The sequence below is a fragment of the Carassius auratus genome, chromosome 31 (genome assembly GCF_003368295.1).
Source record: "Carassius auratus strain Wakin chromosome 31, ASM336829v1, whole genome shotgun sequence".
NCBI classification, from domain to species: domain Eukaryota; kingdom Metazoa; phylum Chordata; class Actinopteri; order Cypriniformes; family Cyprinidae; genus Carassius; species Carassius auratus.
In genome coordinates, this window is record NC_039273.1 from 20,904,348 (window position 1) to 20,931,163 (window position 26,816).

The 26,816-nt window shown below is 41.3% G+C and overlaps 1 protein-coding gene across 6 annotated transcripts in view; it reads left to right on the top strand.

The window, feature by feature from the left end:
- The window catches only part of LOC113050802 (dedicator of cytokinesis protein 9-like), a 123,954-nt gene that overhangs the window by 38,259 nt on the left and 58,879 nt on the right, over positions 1 to 26,816 (top strand). For 5 of the 6 annotated variants that reach the window (XM_026214115.1, XM_026214111.1, XM_026214113.1 and 2 more), the window contains exon 1: positions 16,753 to 17,501. The exons of the other annotated variant lie outside the window; for it this stretch is intronic. In XM_026214115.1, coding sequence (XP_026069900.1) covers positions 17,310 to 17,501 — 192 coding nt within the window. In that variant the 5' untranslated portion in view covers positions 16,753 to 17,309. Of the gene's footprint in view, positions 1 to 16,752; positions 17,502 to 26,816 lie in introns of those variants that run through there. 6 annotated transcript variants of the gene reach the window in all.

Below are 26,816 nucleotides of genomic sequence, written 5' to 3' on the forward strand. Positions count from 1 at the left end.
ATTTAATCTAAGTTGTGCACTGCATCATATTGTAAAAATATATATTGTGACGAGTCAGCTGCCTCCTCCCTGATTATCACCGGCACCCCGTCCTAAATCGCCGCCCTTCACCAGGCTCCCGACTGGAGTGGGTGTGTGAGAGGAGGGGCGCTGGACGAGTCAGGGCTGGCGGCGTGTGATGGGGCACACCTGAAGGAAGTGGAGCCTCATTACCGCCGCTGTTTAAAAGCCCAACGCGCCTCTCCTCAGGAGACCGGTCTCTTCCCCGTGCATGCACACTGGTGTCCTCGTGGGTCCAGGAAGGGTGCGTTGAGGGACTCCCGCGCCACCAAGACGTGAGCTGCCGGACCCGCGATCCGGATGGGAACCGCACCCGTATACACGGCCGACGGGCCAGGATGCCGGGCCGTCCATCCCCTACCAGCGCCGCGGCCAACGAGAGAGACGCGGCCGCTAGGAGAAGCCGCCGCCCCTCGCGCCCCGGACCAAGGAGGGGAGCGCGTGCGGCCGCCGGACTCCGCCCCTTGCCTGGACCCTTCCTTGATGAACACTGCCCGACCTACACAAATCCCGCAGCACGACGAGGACACTAGATTCCCTGTTATTTTGGACACTTTCCCCCTTTGGCCACTTTTATTCCCTTTGTTTTATGATTTCTGTTAATAAAAGCCTCTCCGAGGCCTGACGCCACGCCCACTGTGTCTGTCTTGTGCTCCTCCCGTGACAATATATATATATATATTATCTGTATTGTTCTGTGAGAAAAACACTATTTCATTGATGATGTCATAAAGAGTACAGGTTATAGGACAGTGCCAACTGGTAGTATGTCCTAATACTAATATGCTACACACCTGTGAGAACTGTCAGTTCTCGACCTGGGAGTTCCAGGTTCAAATACTGCGGGGCAGTTTAGTAATGGTTATCGAGTCAGACTTGTAACCCAAAAGGTTGTGGTTTTGAGTTTCGATACCCCCAGGGATTGTTGGTGAGGGGAATGAATGACCAGTGCTCTGTTTCACCCTGAATACCACGAATGAGGTGAGACACTTGAACAAGGAATCAAACCTCCAACTGCTCCCTGGGTGCCACAGCACATGGCTGCCCACTGCTCCGGGTGTCTAAAGTCTCCCAGCATGTATGAATTGCCATTTTTTAAATGAAGGTCTCTTTGTTCAAGAAAAAAAAATACCCCTATCACATAATTATATCAGTGCTGACAAGACTGATAGCTTTTTAGGGATTTAGAGCCATTGACAGAATTAATCACAAACTCAATTTGCCATCTAATACATTAATGATATACCATCACTTTTCCTCTTACATTATAAAAATAATCTCAAATGTGAGATTAGTATGCAGTTCACACAGGGACACCTGATTCACTGACAAAATCAGACTTTATTGTTTAATGAATGGTGAAAAGATCAGTTTTTGTCAGTGCCTGGGAACTGTCTGTTTGTTTCTATATGCATCTATATACATTTTAAAATGTATCAGTCATTTTACATTGAAAAAAAAAATGAGGTGAGCATGCATTTGTATTTGCATAATCTGAAATCTGAGTGTAGTTTTTCCCATCAATAAATTATAAGTCCATAAAGTAATGCCTCCAGCCTTTGCATTTATTGCAAATAAATAATAATCTTCTGCCACAGCAATCTTCACTGCTGTATCACACAGTGATGATTTTTTTAGTCTTCACACATAATGAATCTTCACACATAGTGAAGATTTTATGTTTTTTATTTTATTTTATATATATATATGTGTGTATATATATATATATATATATATATATATATGTGTGTGTATATATATATATATATATATATATATATATATATATATATATATATATATATACAGTATTGTTCAAAATAATAGCAGTACAATGTGACTAAACAGAATAATCAAGGTTTTTAGTATATTTTTTATTGCTACGTGGCAAACAAGTTACCAGTAGGTTCAGTAGATTGTCAGAAAACAAACAAGACCCAGCATTCATGATATGCACGCTCTTAAGGCTGTGCAATTGGGCAATTAGTTGAAAGGGGTGTGTTAAAAAAAATAGCAGTGTCTACCTTTGACTGTACAAACTCAAAACTATTTTGTACAAACATTTTTTTTTTCTGGGATTTAGCAATCCTGTGAATCACTAAACTAATATTTAGTTGTATGACCACAGTTTTTTAAAACTGCTTGACATCTGTGTGGCATGGAGTCAACCAACTTGTGGCACCTCTCAGCTGTTATTCCACTCCATGATTCTTTAACAACATTCCACAATTCATTCACATTTCTTGGTTTTGCTTCAGAAACAGCATTTTTGATATCACCCCACAAGTTCTCAATTGGATTAAGGTCTGGAGATTGGGCTGGCCACTCCATAACATTAATTTTGTTGGTTTGGAACCAAGACTTTGCCCGTTTACTAGTGTGTTTTGGGTCATTGTCTTGTTGAAACAACCATTTCAAGGGCATGTCCTCTTCAGCATAGGGCAACATGACCTCTTCAAGTATTTTAACATATGCAAACTGATCCATGATCCCTGGTATGCGATAAATAGGCCCAACACCATAGTAGGAGAAACATGCCCATATCATGATGCTTGCACCTCCATGCTTCACTGTCTTCACTGTGTACTGTGGCTTGAATTCAGAGTTTGGGGGTCGTCTCACAAACTGCCTGTGGCCCTTGGACCCAAAAAGAACAATTTTACTCTCATCAGTCCACAAAATGTTCCTCCATTTCTCTTTAGGCCAGTTGATGTGTTCTTTGGCAAATTGTAACCTCTTCTGCACATGCCTTTTTTTAACAGAGGGACTTTGCGGGGGATTCTTGAAAATAGATTAGCTTCAAACAGACGTCTTCTAACTGTCACAGTACTTACAGGAAACTCCAGACTGTCTTTGATCATCCTGGAGGTGATCATTGGCTGAGCCTTTGCCATTCTGGTTATTCTTCTATCCATTTTGATGGTTGTCTTCCGTTTTCTTCCACGTCTCTCTGGTTTTGCTCTCCATTTTAAGGCATTGGAGATCATTTTAGCTGAACAGCCTATCATTTTTTGCACCTCTTTATAGGTTTTCCCCTCTCTAATCAACTTTTTAATCAAAGTACGCTGTTCTTCTGAACAATGTCTTGAACGACCCATTTTCCTCAGCTTTCAAATGCATGTTCAACAAGTGTTGGCTTCATCCTTAAATAGGGGCCACCTGATTCACACCTGTTTCTTCACAAAATTGATGACCTCAGTGATTGAATGCCACACTGCTATTTTTTTGAACACACCCCTTTCAACTAATTCAACTAATTGCCCAATTGCACAGCCTTAAGAGCGTGCATATCATGAATGCTGGGTCTCATTTGTTTTCTGAAAATCTACTGAACCTACTGGTAACTTGTTTGCCACGTAGCAATAAAAAAATATACGAAAAACCTTGATTATTCTGGTTAGTCACATTGTACTGCTATTATTTTGAACAATACTGTATATATATGTATATATATGTATAACTTGTTAACTTTTACATTTTTGGTTTTGGGGATTATATAGATGTTCGCATGTGTGAAGAACATATTTTGCTGATGTTTGTGGTTTGTTACATAATATGTAATTGGTTTATGTGCAGTGGAATATTTTAGAAATGCAATGTGTCCTAGCCAAAGGGACAAAAGAGCCACAAGATTTTGGAAATATTTTAGTGCAAAATATACTTACTATATCAAGAGCATACTATATCTGCATTATAATGACCAGAGAATAGGCAAATTGAAACTTGGTTTTTAAAGAACCACCCCCAGACTAATATATGACTTATGACTGATAAATCTGAGCTGGAAAAAAATGTGTTCTCCTAATTGGCATATCGGGTGCTGTTTCTGGCCATTAGAAGTCACAAGTATTTCTCCTGTCCAGTCCACACATTCTACATAGTGTAAGTTCAGAGATGGTCTGGTCTATGCTTGCTACATTTCCACATTAAGAACAATGCTAACACTGTCCTGTGTTCTGGTTAGCGTTGTGCAGGATCAGTGTTAGCGATGTGTGAGCAAAGCCAGAGCCTGTGGCCGCCAAACTTAAGCGAAACTCCAGCCGTGTGAGAACCTCTCTTTGTCCTGCTTTAACCTCACAGGGCTACTGTATATATTCTGCACTGTATGTGAACTAAAGTGGGCATTAAAGCTGTGTGTAATGTGTCATTTCTGCATCATTAATGCTAGAATTAGCAAATTTGCTTTTAAAGCAACACTATGTAACTTTTTCTGTGTTCAAAATTCGCAAAATGTATATAATGAGCGATTACATTATAAATTAGTCTACCAAACTGCCTTTTGTTTTATCCCAAATCACTAAGCCTGTTTGGGTCGTCACAGATGCAGAGTAACACATACCTGCATGATTCAACATAGATATAAACTTGGAGAAGTAGTTCCGGTTAGAATGTTCTTCCACGGGAAGTGTGTAGTTCTGTTTATTAACAGCTAGAGCGCCAAAATTGACACAGTGTTGCTCTAAATAACATTTAAAATCACCAAAAACATATACATAAATGCTGCTTTTTGCTCAAATTGTGCTTAATATTTTTAGAATGATCCGGCTAATGCATAAACACCCTCAAAAGCTTATTTCATATTGTAACTGAAAGGTAAGACTTCAGTTCCTAAATCTGCCATATTCAATTTCTAAATCTGCCATATTTGCAGAGATGATGTACTTTTGGAGGCCAAAACCCAGAAACAAGTTAGCATTTTAGCACTTCCACTTCCATCATACTGAGTTTTTTAAATGGGTTTTGGTTAAATGCCTAAATTCTGTGGTTAACACAAGCTCATTTCCACATTTTATTATTCAATATAAAATACTTAATTCCAATTAATTTTAAAGCTTTTATTTGTCTTGAAAAAGGTTATAAACGTAATCACTCTGAACAGGTATACTCATCTTCTCAGCCTTGTTGTGTTTATAATCAAACTTTTTTTAAGCAAACTATTCTCACTCAAATCTTTTAGGGAAAATATTCTTAAAGACTGAAAGAGTTCAGTCTTTACTCTGAAGCTTAATGTTGGTGATGTTGAATTTGTGATCTTGGTGAAGTTTGTTTATAGCATATAGTTTTTTATTTTGATAATTGTGTTTAGGCTTCAAAATTCATAAAGCTAGAGTTCATTCATGAAAATTATCATGATGAACAAACCATGTAAGAATAATAAACTTTTGTTGCCAATAGAGCTTACTTTCTGCAATGATCCAAAAGCCATTGGAAAAAATTGTATTTTGTTTTAGTCGAGGGAACCTGGCTGATGCTAACTGGGATATGAAAGTATTTTAACTTTAAATAAAAAGCATGCATGTCCTGAAAATCAATGACAACGCTGAATATAAATCTGAGATTAACTGCCTGAGTGATACAGAAACAACTGATCTGCTGGTATAACAATACATAGCAGCATATTTTATTCAAGCAGTTTATGTTGTGCCTGTAGATGGCAGAAGAGCCCAATCATGGCACATAATGACGTTTTCTAAATATCCACTGTCTGAAAAGAAATGATCTGAGCTAATAGTATGCTGATGTTCCTGAGATTTCTAACCATTAACACACTTTTAACATTCTGTTCCCTTTTCTCCTTTTTTCTCTCTCTATACCCTTTTCTGTCTCTCTAATTTTCTCTCCCATGAAACACCTGCTGTTTAATTATTCAAGTTGCAAGCAAATTTTCTCATTTTTTTCCTACACCAATTATTTCCATATGTGCATACACTGTTAAATAGATTTGTTTTTAGCAACGTTGTGTGCTTTGTCTCTTGAATGTGTGTGTGTGTGTGTTAAAAAGAGTGAGTTTTAGCCTCATAATAATGTCCAGTGCTGAGCACAACAATATTATCTCTTTGGCAACCACACACATTACATCATAGTTTTGCTCTTGAGTCACCTGGACCACCAGGCCTCTGACGTCAGTAACCCTATGACCCGGTCCAGCTCAGAAATGAAATCCAGAAGCAAACCAAAACAATATGCACAAAATTTGCCCTCAAGGAGCAAAAATGAAGCAAAAGGCTCCAAGTAACAAATATAAGAAATATACTTTCATGCGAGCAGACTGGACTCACATGAAAGCAGAACAGCTCACTCTGTAATTAATGGAGTTTAAAAACATAATGTAAAAACATGTGGAAAAATAATGCTGCAAACTTAAAAATTGTTTGTTCACTTTCCATTTTTCATCTCATGAGGATTCTCTTTCCCAGTTTTATATTATAGTTGTGTGTCTGGCAATTGTATTACTCTTATGAATGTTAAACTAGATTAACAAGATGTTTAAATTTTGTGAATAAAATGTTAGTAGTGTTTTACCATGTACAACTATCTGCCACAAATGATAGTGTTGTAAGTGGTTGTCGGGACATTGCTAGATGGTTGCCAGCGTGTTCTGGGGGGTTGCATACTGGCCAAGTTAGATGAGAGATATTGAAGGCCAAGAAAGTGCTTCCATCCATATTAGAAATGCTCAACACGGCTGTGGGGGCTTAATAAAAGCCTTCTGAAGTGAAGCGAGGCATTTGTGTAAGAAAATGTCTAGATGCATTTGACTTCCTGTGACACTTCTTGCTTCAGCTTCACTCTTGTCACTATTCACAACACACCTAGGTTGTGTTTCTCAATTCACTTACATTTATGTCAGTCGTGAACTCAACCCTTTCATAAACACGAGTATAACAGGTGGCCACTTTATAGTTAAACAAGTTCTAGTTAAACAAATATTCTTTTTCTAATTATTATTATTATTATTATTTACACACACCTGTTGTTTATCATGTTATTTTTAGAACATCAACATTTGGACACCCATTCACTTGGACACACATAGATGGATTCATTTTGTAAAAATCTTTGTTTCTGTCCTTTTAAACAACAAAGAGTCATGTGCTGTATCTGGAATAGCAACAGCAAGTAAATGATGAGTTTCCTTTGAATACCCAGAAATACACTTATTCACCCCAATAAAAATTTTGTCATGTTTTCCAAACCTGGATACCAGATTTTGGCAACCAAACAGTTGCTGGTAGCCAATAATAATAATAATAATAAAATAAAATACTATGGGAGTCAATAGCTACCAGCAACCACTTGGTTGACAACATTGTTCAGAATATCTTCTTTTGTGTCCAACAGGAGAAAGAAACTCGTACAGGTTTGGAACAATTTGAGGGTGAGTAAATGATGGCAGAATAAAACTTTTGGGGTAAACGATCCATTTAACAAAACTATGTGAGCACTTGACCACTGCACACTTGTGTTCGTTTGTGAATTGCATGCCAAACATTTTTCAATTTAGCAACGTGAAAAGCCAATCTTGCATTACTAGAAGCTAATAATTGAATGCAAGTACACCCAATGACAAAACACTCTTTGCATACTTGCATAAAGTATGTTTCTGGCAAAGTATGCATTACTTAGCTAGGATCACTACAGGCTCTTACATTTTTGGTTTTGAAAGTTTTCACATGGATTTGCTGGAAAATAAAAACAATGTCAGACAGTAGTTGCATTTGCCTTTTTTAAAGCAATATATATATTATCCCTGTTAGGAGGTAAGAACGATGGTAGACCAGGGCGGGGTGCAATTGACAGTCTTTAATAAAGAATATAGTCTTTCAATAGATCTCCATGAGAGGAGAGGCAGGGATCCCGGGATGCCAACTCCCAGTCCAAAACAGAGAAGACCGCCGACGGTGTGAAAAGCCAAGAGCAGGTGCTGCACAGGTTCTCTGCAAACAGGCACAGCCGGATAATAAACAGTCCAATGACAGTATAACTCACAGTTGCAATAAAGACTAAACAAGACAGGACAGGACAAGGAAACAGACGTGTCTCACGAAAGGTCATCGAATAATCCGACAATGAGACAGGGCTAGAAAGAGAGAATAAGAAGCAGAGACAATCAAGGGCAAAAGAGGGACAGGTGAGGGAATGGAAGGGGAGACAGCTGAAAGTGATAATGAGCGGAGGAGTGTGCGTGATAGAGTGAGTAAGTGATCACAAGAGGGAGACAGAGACAGAGGAAAAGACCAGGATCATGACAGTACCCCTCTCTCAACGAGCGCCTCCTGGCGCTCCTGAGGGCAACTGGCGGGACCGGAGGAAATCATCGATCAGTGAAGGATCCAGGACATCCCGGGAGGGAACCCAACTTCTCTCCTCAGGACCATACCCCTCCCAATCGACCAGATATTGACGACCGCGTCCCCGACGGCGCATGTCGAGGATGCGGCGAACCCTGTAGACAGGGGTATCATCGACAAGACTAGGGACGCGCACAGGGCGAGAAGGGGGACGGATTACTGGTTTAACGCAAGAGACGTGAAACACGGGGTGGACCCGGCGCAGATTAGGCGGAAGGTGAAGTTTTACTGCGACGGGGTTAATGACTCTTACAATGCGAAATGGTCCAATAAAGCGGGGAGACAATTTACGTGAATCGGACCGGAGAGGTAAATTTGAAGTGGACAACCACACTCTCTGGCCGCAAACGTAACGAGGGCTCTTAACTCTGCGCCTATTGGCCGTAACAGTCATGCGTCTTCTAGCTCGACAGAGAGCAGATCGCACTCTCCTCCAGGTGCGTTTGCATCGGCTAATAAAAGCTTGCACGGACGGAACATTAGATTCAGAGTCTTGGGACGCAAATATCGGAGGTTGATAACCGAGACAGCAATGAAAGGGCGAAAGACCCGTAGCAGAGGAGGGGAGCGAATTATGGGCGTATTCGGCCCAAGAGAGTTGTTGTGACCATGACGCGGGATTCTGATGGGTGAGACTGCGGAGCATACGGGCGACAATCTGATTGGTCCGTTCAGCTAGACCGTTCGTCTGGGGATGAAACCCGGACGAAAGGCTAACGGATGCCCCAATCAGACGACAAAACTCTTTCCAAAATTGAGAAGAAAATTGGGGGCCTCTATCAGACACAATATCAGTGGGTAACCCATGTAGCTTAAAGACATGATCAACCATGATCTGGGCGGTCTCTTTGGCAGAAGGGAGTTTGGCGAGAGGAATAAAATGGGCCGACTTAGAAAAACGATCTACCACGGTTAGAATAACGGTGTTACCCCCTGAGGGAGGAAGACCGGTGATAAAGTCGAGTGCTAAGTGAGACCACGGTCGAGACGGAACCGGTAGCGGACGAAGTAGACCGGCCGGAGGAGAACTGTCAGTCTTAGTTTGAGCGCACGTATTGCAGGAGGCAATAAATCGTCGCACGTCCCGTTCTAAAGAGGCCCACCAAAAACGCTGACGGATAAAAGCGATGGTGCCCCGGACGCCGGGATGGACTGTCAATCTAGAGGCATGTCCCCATTGAAGGACTGCCCGACGCGCTGACACAGGGACAAAAAGCAGCCCCCTAGGGCAGTTGCGCGGAACTATGACACGAGAAAGGGAACGCTTAACCAGCCTCTCTATTCCCCAGACGGCCGTGCCAATAACATGACCCGGGGGAATAATCTCCTCAGGCTCAGAAGAAGCAGAGGAGTCAAAAAGACGGGATAGTGCATCAGGCTTGACGTTCTTGGTACCCGGACGGTACGAGATGGTGAAATCGAAACGGGTAAAGAATAACGCCCAGCGGGCCTGACGAGCATTTAGTCTCTTGGCCTTGCGGATATATTCTAGGTTTCGGTGATCTGTCCAGACGATAAAAGGAACGGGAGCTCCCTCTAGCCACTGTCGCCATTCGCCTAACGCTAGACGGATGGCGAGCAGTTCGCGGTTGCCTACGTCGTAATTGCGCTCAGCAGGAGAAAGACGGTGGGAGAAAAAGGCGCAGGGGTGTATCTTGCCGTCAGCAGAGGAGCGCTGGGATAGCACCGCCCCGACCCCCACTTCAGAGGCATCGACCTCGACTATAAATTGTTTAGAGAAGTCAGGGGTGAGAAGGATAGGTGCGGTAGTGAAAAGCGATTTAAGAGTGTCGAACGCAGTCTGCGCAGAAGCGGACCATCTAAACTGGGACTTGACGGAGGTCAGAGCTGTAAGGGGTGCGGCTACTTGACTAAAATTACGTATAAAACGACGATAAAAATTAGCAAACCCGAGAAAACGTTGTAGTGCGAGGCGGGAATCGGGCACGGGCCAGTCGGTAACAGCCTGGACCTTAGCAGGGTCCATACTAATCCCCTCTGCCGAGATGATAGAGCCCAGAAACGTAACTAAGGGAGCATGGAAAGAACACTTCTCGGCCTTAACATAAAGTCGATTCTCTAATAGACGCTGAAGAACACGACGAACATGTTGGACGTGCACCTGGAGAGACGGCGAAAAAATCAGAATGTCATCTAGGTAGACGAATACAAAAACATTGAGCATGTCTCGTAGGACATCATTGATTAAGGCTTGAAAAACCGCGGGGGCGTTAACCAATCCGAAGGGAAGAACCCGGTATTCAAAGTGTCCGAGGGGCGTATTAAACGCGGTCTTCCATTCATCCCCCTCCTTTATACGTACTAAGTGATAGGCGTTACGCAAGTCGAGCTTAGTGAATATCTTAGCTCCCTGCAAAATCTCGAAGGCGGAGGACATCAGGGGTAATGGATAACGATTCTTCACAGTGATATCATTTAAACCCCGATAGTCTATGCAGGGACGCAGGGAGCCATCCTTCTTCTTAACAAAGAAGAAACCGGCTCCCGCTGGAGACGAGGAAGGAACGATGGTACCCGCATCGAGTGATTCAGAAAGGTATTTCTCGAGCGCCTCCCTCTCGGGGGCGGATAATGAGTATAGTCTACCACGGGGGGGCGTTGTACCTGGGAGAAGATCTATACTGCAGTCATACGGGCGATGAGGGGGGAGAGAAGTGGCCCGGGAACGACTGAAGACCTCCCGCAAATCGTGATACTCCTTCGGAACCCCAGACAAGTCACCTGGCTCCTCCTGAAAAACAGTTACGGGCATGACAGGGGGCACAGCAGAAGACAGACAATCTACATGACAGGACAATTTCCAAGAAAGAATGGTGCCTTCTGCCCAGTTAATCTGGGGGTTGTGAAGCACTAACCACGGGTGGCCTAAAACCACGGGAGAAAAAGGGGAATGAAAAATAAAAAAAGAAATAGTCTCTCTATGATTTCCAGAAACAGTAAGAGTCAATGGTGAAGTCCTCTTCTGTACCCTGGGAAGGGAACTACCATCTAGGGCAAACAGGGGGGTGGAGTCTTGCAAATCTAAGAGGGGAATACCTTTTCTTAAAGCCCAAGTCTCATCAATGAAGTTCCCCTCCGCCCCCGAATCCAGTAATGCTGAGCAGGAAACAGACGATCCCAGCCACCGGAGGTGAACGGGAAGGGAAGTGCAGGACTTAGACGGAGAGACCCATGATGTAGCGCTCGCCAGCAACCCTGCGCTGGCTTTTACTGGGCACCTGGAGACAAAATGATCAGCGGCAGCGCAGTACATACATAGACGATCCATAATCCTGCGCTGGCGTTCCCGTGTAGATATGTGAAGCCCCCCTAGCTGCATAGGCTCAGGATTAGCAGCAGAGGGCAGTAGCGGACGAGTAGTTGTGGAAGAGGGGAGTAACGGAGCCTCCAATCCGCGAGCCCACCGTCGCCTCTCGAAGCGTCTTTCAATGCGAAGGGCCAGCTCGACTAGGGAGTCGAAATTGTCAGGAACCTCTCGGACAACGATCTCATCCTTAATCTCAGAGTTGAGGCCCTCGAGAAAGCGGGAGATTAGTGCCGGACCGTTCCATCCACTAGTAGTGGCCAGAGTACGAAACTCAATAGAAAAGTCTGTGACTGACCTCCTCCCCTGGCGCAGGGTGGATAGGAGACGGGACGCTTCACCACCATGTGCAGACCGGTCGAATACTCGGATCATCTCCTCCTTGAACAGAGAAAACTTAAAGACGCAGTCTACCTCTGCCTCCCAGTTCGCCGCTGCCCACTCTCGAGCCCGTCCATTGAGAAGAGAAATCACATAGGCCACCTTAGATCGATCCCTGGCATAGGTGGACGGCTGGAGAGAAAAAACAACCTCGCATTGGGTGAGAAAGGCTCGGCATTGTAAAGGCTCACCAGAATAGCACGGAGGGTTGTTTATGCGTGGCTCAGAAGGGTCGCGCTGTCCGGCTGCTGCAGTGGTCTCATGACGGTAGTGATGGAACTGCTGAGTTAGACCTGAGAGCTGGGCGGTCAGGGATTCTACGGCTCGTCTCGTGGTGGATAAATCCCCCTCATGTCTCCCCAGCAGAGCACCCTGGAGCTCCACCGCACGCTGGAGGGGATTACCACTCGCCTGGTCCATCTTCTGGTCGGATTATTCTGTTAGGAGGTAAGAACGATGGTAGACCAGGGCGGGGTGCAATTGACAGTCTTTAATAAAGAATATAGTCTTTCAATAGATCTCCATGAGAGGAGAGGCAGGGATCCCGGGATGCCAACTCCCAGTCCAAAACAGAGAAGACCGCCGACGGTGTGAAAAGCCAAGAGCAGGTGCTGCACAGGTTCTCTGCAAACAGGCACAGCCGGATAATAAACAGTCCAATGACAGTATAACTCACAGTTGCAATAAAGACTAAACAAGACAGGACAGGACAAGGAAACAGACGTGTCTCACGAAAGGTCATCGAATAATCCGACAATGAGACAGGGCTAGAAAGAGAGAATAAGAAGCAGAGACAATCAAGGGCAAAAGAGGGACAGGTGAGGGAATGGAAGGGGAGACAGCTGAAAGTGATAATGAGCGGAGGAGTGTGCGTGATAGAGTGAGTAAGTGATCACAAGAGGGAGACAGAGACAGAGGAAAAGACCAGGATCATGACAATCCCTGTATTATCCCTAAATAAAAAAGTGTGTAAAGCATAGTTTTTATTTTAATGAATCACAATCTTAATGAATTTTTTTTTTTTTTAAAGACTGAAAGGTAAAAATTTATCAAAGTATGCATGCTTTTGATCTTGTCTTTGTCTGATATGCTGTCATGAATGTGTGTGTGTTTGTTTGTGTGTGAGAGAGAGAGCAGGATAGAGCGTTTGAAGCTGAGCAGTGATGTGTCTGTACTGAAAATGTCCTTTTCTTTGTGTTCATTAGGCTTAGTATTCTCTTTGGTCAAAAGAAGCCTTTATAAAGAAGGTTAACCCCACATTGCAATATTCATCTTTATGTTCTCAAAAGCAGTTTGTATTTGAGGTTTCTTAAAGGAGGAGTTTTCCCGAGTGTGGCAGATTTACAGTTGTCCCAAAAAGTAGTAGTTTATTTTATTTTAGCATACACTAAACTGGCCTTGGAATCATCTTGTGTGAAAATGTGTAGTCTTTGGCATGTGTAGTCTTGTTCTACTCAACTTTTGTTTTGTTTGTTTTTCCTCGAATGCAATAGAAGTCAGTCATTTTAAGTAACTGAAGATTTCGAATACATCATACCAAATACAAATCTCAAACCAACTCACAACAGGGAGTAGTACAAATGATGACATCAAGGGGTGTTTCTGTGACTAATATTTGAATTTGTGTAGGAATAAAAATAAATAAAGACATCTGATTGGTGGATGCCTTTCACCAGCACCAGTCACTGTACCACCACTGAGGCGTGAGCTGCAGGCTTTGATAAATCTGCTCTAAATGTAATGCCAAACTAATGTCTGGTGATTGGGAGCAGGGTTAAGTCAGTCTTAACACAGACGAGCACTTACACAACATACAAGATATTGTCACGTTACACTGCTGGAAGGAACACAGAGCTGTGGATAATCAAAAGGGACTTTAGTTTCTAACACAGGGATCCCAAGGTTGACGCTTGTACACCACTGGTAGACCCAACCGAGACAAGCTGAACAGACTTGGACTTATAAACTGGGAGATCAGGAAAACACAGGTGACAATGAAAAATAAATCAAACTAAATTGCAAAACAAGGACAGGAACATGACCAAATGAGGGAACAGAAACCGGGGCAAAACATGACCCAGACAGTCCATGATCCTGACACTACGCCCCCTCCCGGAAGGTGTGTCCTCACACCATAGAAACAACGGAGGGATGGGTGGAAACTTGGGAGAACGCTCAGGAGAAGGTTGGATATCCAGGAGGGGGCCAGCAGACAGAGTCCAGGGAGGAGACGATGGAGAGAGGATCCAGGGAGGAGAGACGAGAGGCTTGGAGCAGGAGGAGCCCAGCTGGACCCAGGCCACAGCCATAGTGTTGACCCATGGAGGAGGAATGGCCACTGACTGGTGGAGGAGCCAGAGGTGGTGATGGAGAGCCAACAAGCCAGGGTGGAGCCGAGGGCTCTGGTAACCAAGGCGGAGGCAGAGATCTTGAGATCCACAGCAGAGCCGGAACGACTGAGCCAAAGAGATGAAGGAGCCTGACAGCACCGAAGGGAAGATGCGCAGCTGGAGGAGCTGGGCTGCCTGAAGAAAGCGGTGGAGACAGGAGTGGGTGGGAGGGCGGGCATTTGTGAGCCTCCTGGCATTCAGGGCTAAACTCTGGATCGGGGGCCCCCTGTAGCTTGAACACAGGAATAGACTGGACTATGGAGCAGCAGACACTTGAGGGCACTTTTGAGGAACGGGCACTGGAGGGCGCTCTGGACTGGGGCCCTCTCCTCTTCAGTTTGGCACTTTCGCCGTGCCATAAACAGCTCACCCTAAGCGGCAGTACAGGGGTCAGAGCTCCTCTCTGTGCTCACACAGTCTGTGGCTCACTCCCTCGTGGGGGGCTCTGTAGCCTCCGGGCTACGTGGCGATCCTAATCTCTGTTGCTCTTTCGGGTGATGCCTCATTGGTTGCAGTGGGCTCTGGCTCTCCGTCAGAGGTGGGCTTGGGCTGATGCTCCGCACCGTGAGGCTAGGCACTGGGTCTGGAGTAGATCTGACAAGATCATCCACGAGGCAGAATTGCGATCGGTTTCTCACCCAAGTCCACTTCATGAAGGTGATGAAATCCTCTAAGACCATCCTCGGACGACGGTGCGGTGTTCAAGCTTGCATCATAGAATGAGCAGAGCACTTTGTCAGGGTATCTGGTGGTGCTAGTTAACAGCCGGATCAGTCTTGTATGGTCCTCGAGAGAGCGTTCTCCCTGCTCCAGCAGCTGGAGGAATTCGGGGTGAAGGAAGGAATCCATAGACACAATGGGAAACACTACGAAAATAAAAAGCCGTGGATAATTGAAAGAGACTATAATAGTTTCCAACACAGAGGGTAACTCCAACACAGGGAGCAGGAGATTGACACACATATCACTGGTAGACCCAACCACGATAAGCTGAACAGACTTATAAACTTATAAACACAGGGCAATCAGGGAACACAGGTGACATCAATGGAACATAATCAAACTAATTTACAAATTGAGGACAGGAACACGACCAAATAAGGGAACCGAAACAGGCAAAACATTACAAAGACAGTCCATGATCCTGACAGATATACAGATTGACCAAATAAGGGAACCGAAACAGGCAAAACATTACAAAGACAGTCCATGATATATATAAAATTTATTTATTTATTTGCTGCATATGTTTAGATTTACAGTTAGATATGGTTGACACACATAATGTACTTTGATGACATGTGTGAGATACATTGAGACAGATACGCTTATATTTGGCCACAAACGTCACCCCCATTCTTCAGGTCCTTGCAGCATGTCATCCCTGATATGTCTGAGTCATTTACTCTAAAGTAGGTGACTGTGTCAGTGGCCATTAAAATATTAACACATACTGACAGAAGGGGCTTTTCTGGACATTCAGCTATTGAAGCCTTTAGTTATGGCCTTAATGTGTGTTTGATATCCTGATAACCAGTTTTACTCATATTTGAATTTCTAAATATGAAATATAAAACATTACACACAAAAAAATGGCTCACTAGACAGACTAAACACATATGTTCACTCATCTAAATGTAATTACATTTATATAATGTTACAGTAGTACTTTCACTGTTAATGCTTTCATAAATACAATTACTTTTGTTATTTGTAGAAATTAAAACATACATTTAATTTCCAATAAAATGCATACTGTATGTAATGCACTAAAATGTATATTTTAGTAGGATTTTTCTGTGCTCCATTTGTTTGCCATAGCTCCTTCAGAGAAGTCTGAGAAGTGTAATGGAGCAAATTTTGATTTGCTTTTTGTCCTACTGTATTTTTCAGCTGTGTTTTGTCCAAAAAAAAAAAAACTTGACTGGCAGATAATTTCTCTCAGATTAATCACAATTAATAATATGCATTGCTGAATATTTTCATTATCCTTTATTATCAATATTAGTTGTGGCAGCGCTACATCACAGTTTGTTCACTGTGCCAATGGTAAAATTATTTTTGATTATTTTTGGTTTTGATTATTTAGTTTATTAATGTGCAAAAAAACAGAAATAAAATAATTAAAGATTAAAAATAATAAGATGAAGGATAAATGTTTATAAATAAAATAACTTTATGTAATTAAAATAATAAAGTATATAATAAAAATGTCTGTATGTCAATTCTCAGACACAGAATGTTAAATTTATTGTTATTGATATCTATCTTAAACAAAAGATTAGTAGTTTTCTTGTGTTAAGTAGTTTTAGCTATTTTTCCTGTCATATTAAATAAATAAAAGGATGCTCTTACTGTATGTGCTTATGTTTGTGAGTGTGTGCTATAGTTAGTGCATGAATGAATGCTCAAATGATGCTGTGCTGCTAGATATGGGTCAGGAAACAAAAGGAGACTATAAGGAGGATGAGATGGAGGGGAGGGTGCTGTAGAGGAAGCACAGAGTGAGCATGGCACGGGAGTGTGATACAGAAAGAGAGAGAGAGAAATAGATCAGCATCTCCAGGCAGCAGAGAAGTCAACGCCCAGCACTGATTCCAGAAGCAGCTCGTCACTCACTCCCTCAGTCTCTTCCGTCAATCCTCTGCTTTCCTCTCCCTCAGGTCTTAGATCCACTGGAGCACTTTTCTCCTGAGGAACTTGTCATCATAGCATCCCCAGAGCAGTTTTAAATAAAAGCACACTTATCGGAAGCAGGAAACTTTGAATCTCCCTCATTTTACTGGATGAAGTCAGTCTGCTGTCATCCTTTGAGGAGGAAGCTTCATCATTTCCTTTCCACTCCAATCCTTGTTCAGGGCGAATGATGGAGTGATGTGTCTCAGGATGGAAAGATTTGTGTTTGGGCTGGATATCTGAGAGCTGGGTTTGTTCCGACTGAGCTTTGGACACGTGTCTTTTAGCAGACTTTGGAAAGCAAGCTGAAGAGGTTAAATCTGTTCTTCTCACAGAAGTGTGTGTATGTCTCTGGGAACGTTTGCAATGGGTTGCACTGCAAGTGTGATCCTGTTTGAGGGACTGTGGCGTCTGTTGCACAGGAACTGTGGATATGTGTGTAAACCAGAGCTGGAGGCTGAAGAGCCAGAGGAGGAAGAAGACACACTCAGCCGCAGAGAATCACTGGCTATCATACCACCAACAGCTGCATCATCGGTACTATGTGTGTGTGTGTGTGTGTGTTGCTTTTGGTAATTTTAATTGCCCTAAGTAGTGCTTTAGACATCATATAACTGTTTTTATATATATATATATATATATATATATATACACTTCATGATTTGTGTACAGAGTAAAGGGCTTTCCTCTGACAGTATTAGTCAGCACTCTCTGAAGTAGCAGTTTGCTGAACGGAATGTTTCTTCAAGTGTGTGTGGGTGGAACTGTGCCTGTAGGCTTATTTATTATGTATCTCTCTGAAAGTCGTGTTGTGGTTATAAAGTATGCCTGGGTGTGTCTATATATATATATATATATATATATATATATATATATATATATATATATATATATATATATATATATATATATATATTAGTGGTGGGCCGTTATCACCATTAACGTGCTACGTGAACGTGTCTTATCGGGCGGAAAAAAAAATATCGCCGTTAATCTATTCTCAAAGTTGGGTTGGGAGCTGGGTCTATATTAAGCAAGCTATGATGAACTTTCACCTTGATATTTTATATAACTGACTGGCTGAGGCCAGCCTAAAAAGATGCTCAGGACAGTTGACGAGCCACTGCTGCGCATCGTCACAAAAGCTTATCTTTCTCACGTGTTGTTAAGCCGTACCGCTTGTCGATTTAAACATTAAAGCATCCAAAAACAAGACGCGGAAAAGCTTTACAGAGTAACTGGTTACTCGCGCGCTGTGTTCGGTGCACACGAGAGAGAGAGAGCCGCGTATCACGGACAGCGACACTGAACCGAGCTCTCTTCTGCAAAGTTCTCCTCGAGGTCCCTCCTGCACCTGAACGAACAAACACAAATCGCAGTTTGAACAAACAACAAGATGTGAAAGAGCCCAATTCAGCACCGCGGTGTTCTGGTGTTCAGGGCTCATGCATAGAAAGGCATCTCAAAACACTTGAACATCGAATTTGCTTATTTTTGCTCTTGTGCCGACAAATACCTACAAAATATGTCAAAATATCCACCTTGGAAATTATGCTCGAAAAAACTGTCAGTTATTTCTTAAGTGAAAGTAAAGTTGAGGAAAAAAATATATTGGATGCGTTCATCGTCTCTTAAAGTGACCGCGCCTAATTTAGCTACTGGCTGCTGTAATGTTAATCCAAGAAAATGAAAATCACTCACTGCTGACTGAATTACTTTGTAGTTTTAACAGTCAAACCAAAAATTATTCAGACACCAGATATAATTTTTTATATATATACAGTATATAGCAAAACTGTAATAATGTGAAAAATGTTGAAGGTGTCTGAATAAATGTAGGTTTGAATGTATATTTCATTTTTACATTGAAGACTATTCAGTGCTATTTTACATTTAATTATTTGGTTTCTGTACCTTGACACCTACAAACTTGAAAACAACATACGCATTGTGTAAATAGCACAAATAAATACAAATAAACGAACATACAAATTAAACAATTTCAAACAAAGCCCACTGGTACAACCTTCACCGGGTCCCCGCTGACCCCAGCTACAGCCCTCACGCCTGTTTCACACATACTCCGTCTGCAGTGCATATACTAGCTTGATAAACCCCTTTTCACAGACTTACTGTTTGTCAATTTTATTTGGGTAACACACATATTCTGAATGCCTTTGGCAGAATTTGAATGAGCCATTTTAATCTAGATTAATCTAGATTAATTTCAAGATCACAGTGAGATTAATCTAGATTTTAAAAAAAATCTATGCCCACCACTAATATATATAAGTATGTATGTACAGTACAGACCAAAAGTTTGGACACACCTTCTCATTCAAAGAGTTTTCTTTATTTTCATGACTATTAAAATTGTAGAGTCATACTGAAGGCTTCAAGGGCTATTTGACCAAGAAGGAGAGTGATGGGGTGCTGCGTCAGATGACCTGGCCTCCACAGTCACCGGACCTGAACCCAATCGAGATGGTTTAGGGGTGAGCTGGACCGCAGACAGAAGGCAAAAGGGCCAACAAGTGCTAAGCATCTCTCGGGGAACTCCTTCAAGACTGTTGGAAGACCATTTCAGGTGACTACCTCTTGAAGCTCATCAAGAGAATGCCAAGAGTGTGCAAAGCAGTAATCAAAGCAAAAGGTGGCTACTTCGAAGAACCTAGAATAAGACATACAGTATTTTCAGTTGTTTCACACTTTTTTGTTATGTATATAATTCCATATATAATTCCACATGTGTTAATTCATAGTTTTGATGCCTTCAGTGTGAATCTACAATTTTAATAGTCATGAAAATAAAGAAAACTCTTGAGAAGGTGTGTCCAAACTTTTAGTCTGTACTATATGTATGTATGTATGTATGTATATATACTTGGCTGGTTAAAAATAGACAGTAGAGATAGGCCAGAAAATTAGGGGGAGGAAGAGGGGATTGATCACCACGACTCATCGGCAAGTCAGGCAATGTCATAAAATATATTATTTGTCATACACAGTATTCCAAAGCTACTTTTGGAAAATAGAGCCCATGGAACTATATACTGTAGTAAATTATAGTAGATAGATGCTACACTGCTCAAGAAGAATTTCTTATAATTGTCAGTCTAAAACAGTTATGCTGCTTAATATTTTTGTGGAAACTGTGATACAGGACTACTTCAAGAATATTTGATGAATAGAAAGGAAAAGCAAAAAAAAAAAAAAAAAAAAACATTTATTTGAAATATAAATATAAATCTATACTATCACGTTCTGATCAATTAAAGACAATTTTGCTAAATAATAATAAAAAAATCCTACTGACCCCAAACTTTTAAACAGTAGTGTGCACAAATGCATACATATGCATGAAAAAAATATACAATAATTAAATTGTTTAATAATAAATTCTCAAGTAATATAATGATTAAAGGGTAAGCATTGGAGTCCAGGAGGCATGCAGCAGTGGCCACTGGCCAGTAGGGCTGGGCGATATATTGAATATTAGCGATAATATCGGAATAATTTTGACGACGATGTAAAATTAGAAAATATAGTGAATATCGAATATTTTTCGACCAAACGTCCAAAAAACGGAACATGATATTTTTAGGTAATTTAATTACAGTTACTTATAAAGTACTTGTTTTACATACAGTAAAAATTTAAACAGTTCTAAAATCAACATTGAATTTGAAATCTACATTTTCTGTCTAAAGATAAAATAATGCAGCATCTTTAACCCTTTGCATGCCAGCGTATTCCCTTTTTGTTTTTCCTGATTCACAGAGAATCCTTAAATACCCAGATATAGATAAGACTAAAATCAATCAAGTGTAAAAAGGGCCTACTTTTATTTGTGTACACTGACAATAACAACAAAACATTGTGCTTTTGCAAAATAAACTAGACAAACAGGGTGCACTTTCTGCCGTCTAGGTCTCCGTGTACAACTTTCTACACATCACAAACTCTGTGAATATTTGACACAGAGACATGAGAAATATGTTTATAACAAGCTTGTGTCTACTTTTAAATGAACGAATTCAAATCGAAAATGACTATTCTCTGATTATGTAATCCAAATGAAACTAAAGAGGTACAATCTTTCCTGTATCTGAGCTCATTATATGCAGTAACCTGGAACTTGGAAGAAGTCCTGCAATGAGGAATTTACTTAAGAACAGTGTTGGGTATAGTTACTTTGGAAAGTAGTTAGTTAGGTTACAACGTTACCATCAATTAAAAGTAATCAGTTATGATACAGCGCTACCTATTCATAAAAGTAACGCGTTAGAGTACTCATGCGTTACCAAAAATTGACAATGAATAACGTCAGTCATCCGACTAAATTAACACTGCAGGATAACAATAACAGGAAAGACAGTCAACAATAGGCTATTCCACATTGCGTTTTATTTATTTATTATCACAGAACATATTATTAATCAAAATTCGCACCTAACGTTACCCAGCCCGGGTAGCCTAGGCTACTGTATGAGCACCACAAGATAACTCCTGATTTTTCTTTAACTTTAAATAATGCAGTTATCAAAGTACAAGTATGCTTACTTGTAAACACAACCTTAAACAGGTTTGCAGATTTAAATCCATTTAGAAATGATGAACAACCAGCCAGCCAACGAAACAAAAATGATAACAAACCGAATTAAATCCTTCACTGCCACACAGGCAAATGACAAATCGCTTAATAGCCGAACTAATTATTATTAAAGTGTCACTCACAGAGCGTGCATTTTACCGTTATGTTCTTTTCTTTTTCGTTGAAAAATTGAAAATAATGTGCGTACTTCCATAAACCAAACGCTGTCCTCTCTGCCATCTTGCCGGGAGTTTGAAAAAAAAAAAAAAAACACACACACACACACACACACACACACACACACAGGGTCAGGCGCAGGGCACAGACGCATCACAGCCATTACCTTTACGATCACAGAGCTTCGGCTCCGCTGATACATCCGCAGGTGGCACAGTAGACCTAGGCCTACTGTCTGACAAAAAGCAGGCTGCAGTCGGGATTTTCCTTTCCTTAAAATAACGGATTACTTTTTTTAAAAAATAACGAAGTAACTGATTACTTACGCATGAAACTAACGCGTTAAGTTACACATTTCAGGAAAAAAGTAATTAGAGTACTCTAACGCGTTACTTTGTAACGCGTTACCCACAACACTGCTTAAGAAGAACAGCACAAGCTGACACAAAACATAATCTGCTTTTCCATGATGTACAATAGTTGTGTGAGCCTCTCTCTGCTGGGATCATATATCACACATGCTTTCAATCGGATGTGCTCAGCTTATCTCTACATAATGTGCTGTTCTCCACATCTTATGCTTTCACTAAAAGGTGTGCTGTATAATGCTCTTATCACACTGTCAGCTGCTACACAGCACCAGCTGACTAAAGTTCAGGCCTAGCCGTGTATCTCCCACTGTGGATGGGTGTATACAGTGAGGTAGGTGCTTTCTGGATGTTTTTTTTTTTCTGTCAGTGGTCCCCGCCCTGGCTCCCTGTCCTGACCCCCTTTGGGAATCTTTCCAATTTACGGCATCAAAGTGGGATTATACAATTTACCCAAGCTAATGTCATAGCTCAAGGGTGTGGGAGACAGAGTCCATATGTATATGTGTAGGTCATTGATGTGTTTCATGTGTTCTTAGTTGTTCATAGACAACGACAATAACAATAACATCCCAGAAAAGACCCAGAGTTCAGGGAAAGAGACATAACTTCACCCCTTGGTATGACCAAAATTTTAAATGCCACAAACTACACATACCTCGGACTGAAGATATGTGCAACTGGTAAACTAAATTTGGCTGTGAATGAACTGAATGAGAAAGCAAGAAGGGCCTTTTATGCCATCAAAAAATAAATCCAAATTGAAATACCAATTCGAACCTGGCTCAAAATATTCCAGTGTGGGGTCCTCTCCTAAATCATGAATTTGAAAAATGAGACAAAAATCAGAATGAAGCCCTGCATGTGGAGTTCTGTAAGAGTATCCTCAGAGTACAGAGGAACACTACGAACAACGCATGCAGGGCAGAATTAGGCCAATAGGCTCTACTAATGCGCATTGAGAAACGAGCCATCAAATTTAGGAAACACCTAAAAATTTGTGACCCCAACTCTTACCATTTTAAAGCCCTTAAAAGTCATGAAATGAACCCTGAAAAAAAGTCCCCTGATTTAGATGCTCCTGAAGCTGCAGAAAAAAAACTAACACAACTAACAACATTCATTTGCATGTGGCTGCCTCCAGAGCTAGACATCAATTCATATATATTTCAGTCATAGGACTCTGATGTAATATGCTGATAGGTCTTTAATGCGATTACAATTTTGTTTGGATTTGTGTTTGCTGTAAGCAAGTCTGCAGCACACCATCAGAAACCCTTCACCTCCCCCAGCTCCACCCTTATGGATCTGCTATGGATAATTTCATGTAATGAAATTGTGCAGCAGCAGTATGTCTTACATGCTCACATCAGCTTGTCTGTGGATGTATTGGCAGTAGCAAGTCACCGTACTTGTTCTGCAGCAGCAACAGCAATAACAAACAGCAACAGCAGCAGTTTAGCAGATTTATTCTGCCAAGACTGAATACATAAGACTGCCATATCCATTTCCATACTAAAATGTTCAGAGAGATGCCATTACTAAAACTTTACTGAAAAATTACTGAAGTTTTACATTATTGGACCAGTGAAAGCTGTCTACACCAGATGCAAGCTTCAAGTCAAAAGCAGATAGAATCTATTATTATCAATGACACTGTCTACACTGTATATACAGTATACAGAGTGCCATTTAATTTCAGATGTACTCCATGCACTTGAGCTACTCCCAAAAACAGGACAAATGGAAGAATAAAGGGAGGTTCACTTTGAAGCGTGCAGTTTAAACATCATGTTTGTATCCGTAAAGCCTTCAGAAGGGTCTAGCGTCAGGAACAAGTGATTATTTTAATGGCATCCTGAATCACATTATACTTTTGTTTGTTCTGAGAAATTTAGCGATGTCCCCAACTAAGGATTTTCTTACTGATAGTCGCTTCATATGTTTGGTGGCAGGGCAAAATACATTGAGTCAATCCAAACATTCGACAGCCATAATTACTGATGTCAACAAAAAGGGAAAATGTGTAGCGAACGCCTCGCAGATACAAACGGGGTTAATAATGTTTTATGTTTTGATAAAAAGATAGTTAACACTAAACGTCAGCAAAACACTAACAATATTATAACGTCAGCCTAAAGGACAGTAGTTATTAATGTTATGCATTTTTGTTTTGAGCTGTGCACACTGAAGAGGACCAGTAGAGTGACACATTTGATAGCAGGTTTTTAATCAATTGGATTAAACTCATTATTTCATATAGAATATGATTCGTTATTTATACAACATAACGTTAATATTAGGACTTATGGGCTATCTGCAAAAAGGGTCCGAATGCACATCAACGTGTCTGCGTGGCTCTGAATGAACTCATTTTGTGGACGCGTTCTTCACGCAACAATGTGCAGAAACATGGCAGCTAAACACTAAACATTCACAGTTTTTATTATAATGGTGTTCTCATTATAATGGTATGTGCATGACAGTCCCAGTCATAGTTATTAATATTCTGTATTGTTGCACTGAAGAGATAATCACCATAGTATTACAATAAAGCGCTTGACTCAACCAAATGCATCTTATATTAGGTAAATAATATATCCACGATATCCACCAGCTGAAATGTTTTGAAATCACTTCAAAATCAAACTAAAGTTTTAAATCCCTGCTGCCAAAATGCTCCTCTGTCAGTCACAGATTATGGAAAGTGAAATCTGTAGGGGTGGTTGGATTTATTCACACACTTAGATTCGATTGTGAGAGTGGTAGTCAAATTAGGCTCCTCGAATCAAATCATCGAAATTTGCTCCAGTAATATTCTGCTCACGCTCGGCGTAAACTAATTCCCGCTCAGTTCCCGCTCTGACATAAACTTTCTCTAGTAGGCCTAATATTTAACTGTTTGTACCGAAATTCTTGGATAATTGTCTAAAATTCTTCTTCTTAATTGTATTAATTGTATTAGTTAAAATGTATTAATTATATTAATCTAACCTTAGCAAACATACCTACAATGCAAAAACTGAAAAAGTGTATTTGATTTTTGTTCACTTTATTTCTGTAAAAACAGCTGCTCTTGTGCAATGTAACAGGCTCATTAAAACAGAAACTCACAGCCACGAGATGATCTATTTGCATAGATCTTTACAAAATACACCTGGATTATAAAGCCTGTGAAAAGCACACACAAGATAAAATGCACTTAAAGAAGATGCATTGAAATATCATTTTTCCTCCCCATAATTTTTTTTTCCATTACCAACACTTAGGAGGTTCCCTAAGAAACATTGCATTTGTTGCGTTCTAGAGAACTATTGCGTTCTCTTGCAAAAGCTTTTCCGGTGTAAAGTTTTGACAATGTTTTTTGCATGGTTCCCAGTAAAATTGATAAAATAACCCCATAAATTGCCTCATAAATAATCCGGTTAAGGAATCTGTAAACTGATGCCCCGTTTTATTTCTGACATACACCACACACTTGTGCTACTTCTGACGACAGGACAAATAGATTCCTTCGGATGAGACGTTAAACCGAGGTCCTGACTCTCTGTGGTCATTAAAAATCCCAGAATGTCTTTCGAAAAGAGTAGAGGTGTGACCTCTGCATCCTGGCTAAATTCGCCCATTGGCCTCGGACCATCATGGCCTCCTAACAGTCCCCATATCTACTGATTGGCTTCATCACTCCGTCTCCTCTCCACCAGTAAGCTGGTGTGTGGTGGGCGTTCTGGCGCACTATGGCTGCCGTCGCATCATCCAGGTGGATGCTGCACACTGGTGGTGGATGAGGAGATACCCCCTGTCTATGTAAAGCGCTTTGAGTGCTAGAAAAGCGCTATATAAATGTAAGGAATTATTAATTATTATTATTATTATTAGTATTATTCAGAACTTTCGCTTTGTGTCAAACTATTGAGCTGCAGCACTTCATGACAGCGGTCGCGCACCTGGTGAAGATAGTGTTGGTTTTAGTTTTTATTTAATCCCAGTTAGGAATTGTTATGCTTAACTTTTCTGTGACAGAACTTTAGCCTATTGGCTGTTTGTGTCAGTAAAGAGAGAAAGCCATTTGATGTGTTGTTTCACATCAACATAGGGAAGACAGATGGTTTCATGGGGTCTTGAAAACATCTACAGAAAACTTTTTCAACCTTTCTCTTTTTGTCTTTCCTAGTTTAATTTGGCTATATTGAATTCATCTTCCTTCATATTTAATATGACTAATACCTGCAGTTACATTTGTGAAACTTTTTCAACTTGCATGTCATTCCATAAAAAGAAGGATTTTGTCCTCTTATTGTCCTATTCTATGTTCACTCGTGGGCTTTGGGTGTTGTTCTCTGGCAGATGAAACAGCTAGTTAAGATATCTGTTTCAGCGCTGAGGGAAGACAGATGAGTGTGACATAACACAATAGTGGACATGGACAAACACACACACACACACACAGACACTCCCCCATACCAGAACAGCTGTGTGAAGGAGTGGTCCCTGCTTCTCATATGAGAGAGAGCAAGGGAGGGAGGGACTGAACTGAGAACAAACACTTTTGAGAACTCCACATGGTAAAGTTCAGAAACAGAGAAGAGTGGAAGAACAGAAAGAGAGACTCAGCCAGGGGGAGAGCAGCAGAGAATGAAGAATACCCCTGGGTGTGCATAGCCTCAAGTGCCTCTTAGTCCTGAGCGAGACAAAGCCTGGCTTTTTATTCTG